At 55.3% G+C, this 3155-nt stretch overlaps 1 protein-coding gene across 2 annotated transcripts in view; it reads right to left on the minus strand.

Annotated features, from left to right (window-relative positions):
- Window positions 1–3155, minus strand: part of ALKBH4 (alkB, alkylation repair homolog 4 (E. coli)) — a 20946-nt gene that overhangs the window by 7422 nt on the left and 10369 nt on the right. Inside the window, exon 2 of one of the 2 annotated variants that reach the window (XM_011930019.1) lies at window positions 974–1171. In XM_011930019.1, coding sequence (XP_011785409.1) covers window positions 974–1171 — 198 coding nt within the window. The remainder of the gene's footprint in view (window positions 1–973; window positions 1172–3155) is intronic. The other variant, XM_011930029.1, reaches the window with a different exon arrangement.

Consider the following 3155-nt stretch of genomic DNA (forward strand, 5'->3'; position numbering starts at 1 on the left):
AAAAAAAAAAAAAAAACAACCACGAAAAACCTGTACACAAATGTTCACAACAGCCAAAAAGTGACAACACCAATGTCCATTGACAGATGAATGAAGAAATGAAATGTACAAACATCCAACAGGATGTCACAAAAGAATGGGGCCGGGCGCGGTGACTCACGCCTGTAATCCCAGCACTTTGGGAGGCCAAGGCGGGCAGATCACGTGAGGTCAGGAGTTCGAGACCAGCCTGGTCAACATGGTGAAACACCGTCTCCACTAACAATACAAGAATTAGCCGGGCGTGGTGGTGGGCACCTGTAGTCCCAGCTACTTGGGAGGCTGAGCCAGAAGAATGGCTTGAACCTGGGAGGCAGAGGTTGCAATGAGCTCAGGTCATGCCACTGTACTCCAGCCTGGGTGGCAGAGCGAGACTCTGTCTCAAAAAAAAAAAAAAGCTACAATGAAGGCTGAGGGGCCACCCAGGGATGCTGACTGTCCCAGTGGCCATACATGGAGGCTGGGGAGGGAGGAACGGGGGTGAGGGGGTGAGGGGATGTGAGGAGGCGGGGTCACTCCAGCCTCCAGTAGAGTTTGGACACAGGTAGGGAAGGGGTGAGTTGGAGGGAACAGCGGGCCCAGGGAAGGGGAGGCGTGTGAGGAGACAGGACACTGATGGTGACAATGGGAGGTGGGGGCGCCTGCAGCTTGGGAGAATGGGGTGCCCGCGCCACCACCAAGCCAGCTGCAGAGAGGGGCAGAGAGCCCAGCAGCACATATCACGGGGAGAGGGGTACCCGGGTGCACCTCTGCCCATCGGACACACGACCTGCAGCAAGCCTGGCCGCCCACAGCCCCAGGGTCTGGGGAAGTCGCCCACTACTAACCCTGGAGGTGTGTGGGGTATGGCTGCAGAGGAAGGGGAGGGTCCCCAGCAGTAGGGCTGCCCCCTCAGCACAGCCCAGCCCTCCCCATGGGCTCAGGGCCGGCCTACCTGCTTCCTCCGTCCAGACTGGGAGAGCTTCCAGGGGTCACGGTCCATGAGCCGCACCAACTCGGCTTCTTCCTCCCGGGTCACAAAGTCCTCGATCAGCATCACTCCTGGGAATGGGAAGGCCCAGCCCTCAAAGTCAGATTCCTCTGCACCCACGGCCCAGCCGGTGTCGGAGCAGTAAATGAAACGGTATGTTTTCTGCAAAAGAAACACAGGTCCACAGGCTGGGCAACAGAGCGAGACCCCGTCCCTACGAAAAGTTAAAATAGGCTGGACGCGGTGGCTCACGCCTGTAATCCCAGCACTTTGGGAGGCCGAGGCGGGAGGATCACCTGAGGTCAGGAGTTCAAGACCAGCCTGGCCAACATGGTGAAACCCCATCTCTACTAAAAATACAAAAATTAGCCAGGCATGATGGCAGGTGCCTGTAATCCCAGCTGCTCAGGAGGCTAAGGCTGGAGAATTGCTTAAACCTGGAAGGCAGAGGTTGCAAAGAGCCAAGATGGCACCACTGCACTCCAGCCTGGGCGACAGAATGAGACTCAAAAAAAAAAAAAAAGAAGTTTAAATAAAAGTTAGCCAGGTGTAGCAGAGCTACTCAGGAGGTTGAGTGGGAGGATCATTTGAGCCCAAGAGGTTGAGGCTGCAGCGAGCCATGGTTGTGTTACTGCACTCCAGCCTGGACAACAAAGCAAGACCGTGTCTCAAAAAAAAAAAAAAAAAAAAAGGAAAGACGCGTCCTGGAGCCATGGCAGTCCCTGGCACTTGTGTGCCCTCAGGAGACCCTCTGATGGCGCATTTCTCCTCTCAGGCCACTGTGGAAGGCAGCTGGAGTCTAGGGGGAGGTGCAGGCAGAGCCTCTGCCCCAGGCTGACCGGGGGACGGCCTGCAGCCCTCTGGAGCTAACATGAATTTGATTGGTTTCCTTTTTCACTTTCCTCCCCTGTAAAAGAGAAGGGTTTGTACAACGCGTTTTTCCTTCTCCATTTTACAAAGGAGGCTCAGCAAAGTTAGGGAACCAGCCCGAGGCTGGACAGCACCTCCTGCACTCCCGTCTCCTCGGCTGCTTTCAGGAGGACCCAAACTGCCTGACTATCTTGAATCTGTGGACCCTCATCTCTTTAGGTCTTTGCTGACGCCACCCCGGTATCCCAGGGGCTGCCCGTGCCTATCACCAGCCTGAGGGTCACCCAGGAGGGCCGCCTCCTTCCCTATAGAGCTGAGCATTCAGCTGAGCTCCTCAGTGCCCCAGCCTCCCTCCTCTTCACTCTTGTCCTCAGGGCACTTTTCCAGACCCAGCATCACCCCTCAATCCTCATACCCTGGGCTGTCACTCAACTCCCACCCCATGTCCCTCTCTGCTCTGCCACCATCCCTGAGGCCTGGAGGTACTCTCAGGGCTCCCCCATGCTAAAGAAAGTCTGGAAACCAAGACGGGTGTGGTGGCTCACACCTGTAATCCCAGCACTTTGGGAGGCCAAGGGGGACAGATCACCTGGGGTCAGGAGTTCGAGATCAGCCTGGCCAACATGGCGAAACCCCATCTCTACTAAAAATACAAAAGTTAGCTGGGCGTCGTGATGCATGCCTGTAATCCCAGCTACTCGGGAGGCTGAGGCAGGAGAATCCCTTGAATCCAGGAGGTGGAGATTGCAGTGAGTTGAGGTTGCACCAGTGCACTCCAGCCTGGGTGACATAGCCTGTCTCAAAAAAAAAAAAGACTAGAAACCACTCCTGGCCTTGTCTCCTCCCGAGCCACGGCTCCTCCTCCTCCTCCTCTCCTGTCACCTCCATTCCTGTACCTGCAGCCTCCCATCCCCCAACTCTCCTGGGGCCTCCACCTCTCTCAACTGTCTCTTTTCTGCCTTCTGTGCAGCCATCCTTGACCCTGACCCCAAGTCATGCTGCCAGTGACTACTTCTTAAATCTCTCCCTTGGCTTTGGCTACCCCTTCCTGTCCACCTGTCTTCATTAAAAATAGTTAATGGCCAGACGCGGTGGCTTGCACCTGTAATCCTAGCCTTTTGGGAGGCCAAGGCGGGAGAATCACTTGAGCCCAGGAGTTTGAGACTTGCCTCAGCAACACAGAGAGATCACATCTCAATAAAGAAATAATAATAATAAGTTCTGGCCAGGTGTGGTAGCTCACACCTATAATATCAGTTCTTTTGGAGGCTGATGC

Source organism: Colobus angolensis, unplaced genomic scaffold (assembly GCF_000951035.1).
Source record: "Colobus angolensis palliatus isolate OR3802 unplaced genomic scaffold, Cang.pa_1.0 Scaffold120, whole genome shotgun sequence".
NCBI lineage: Eukaryota > Metazoa > Chordata > Mammalia > Primates > Cercopithecidae > Colobus > Colobus angolensis.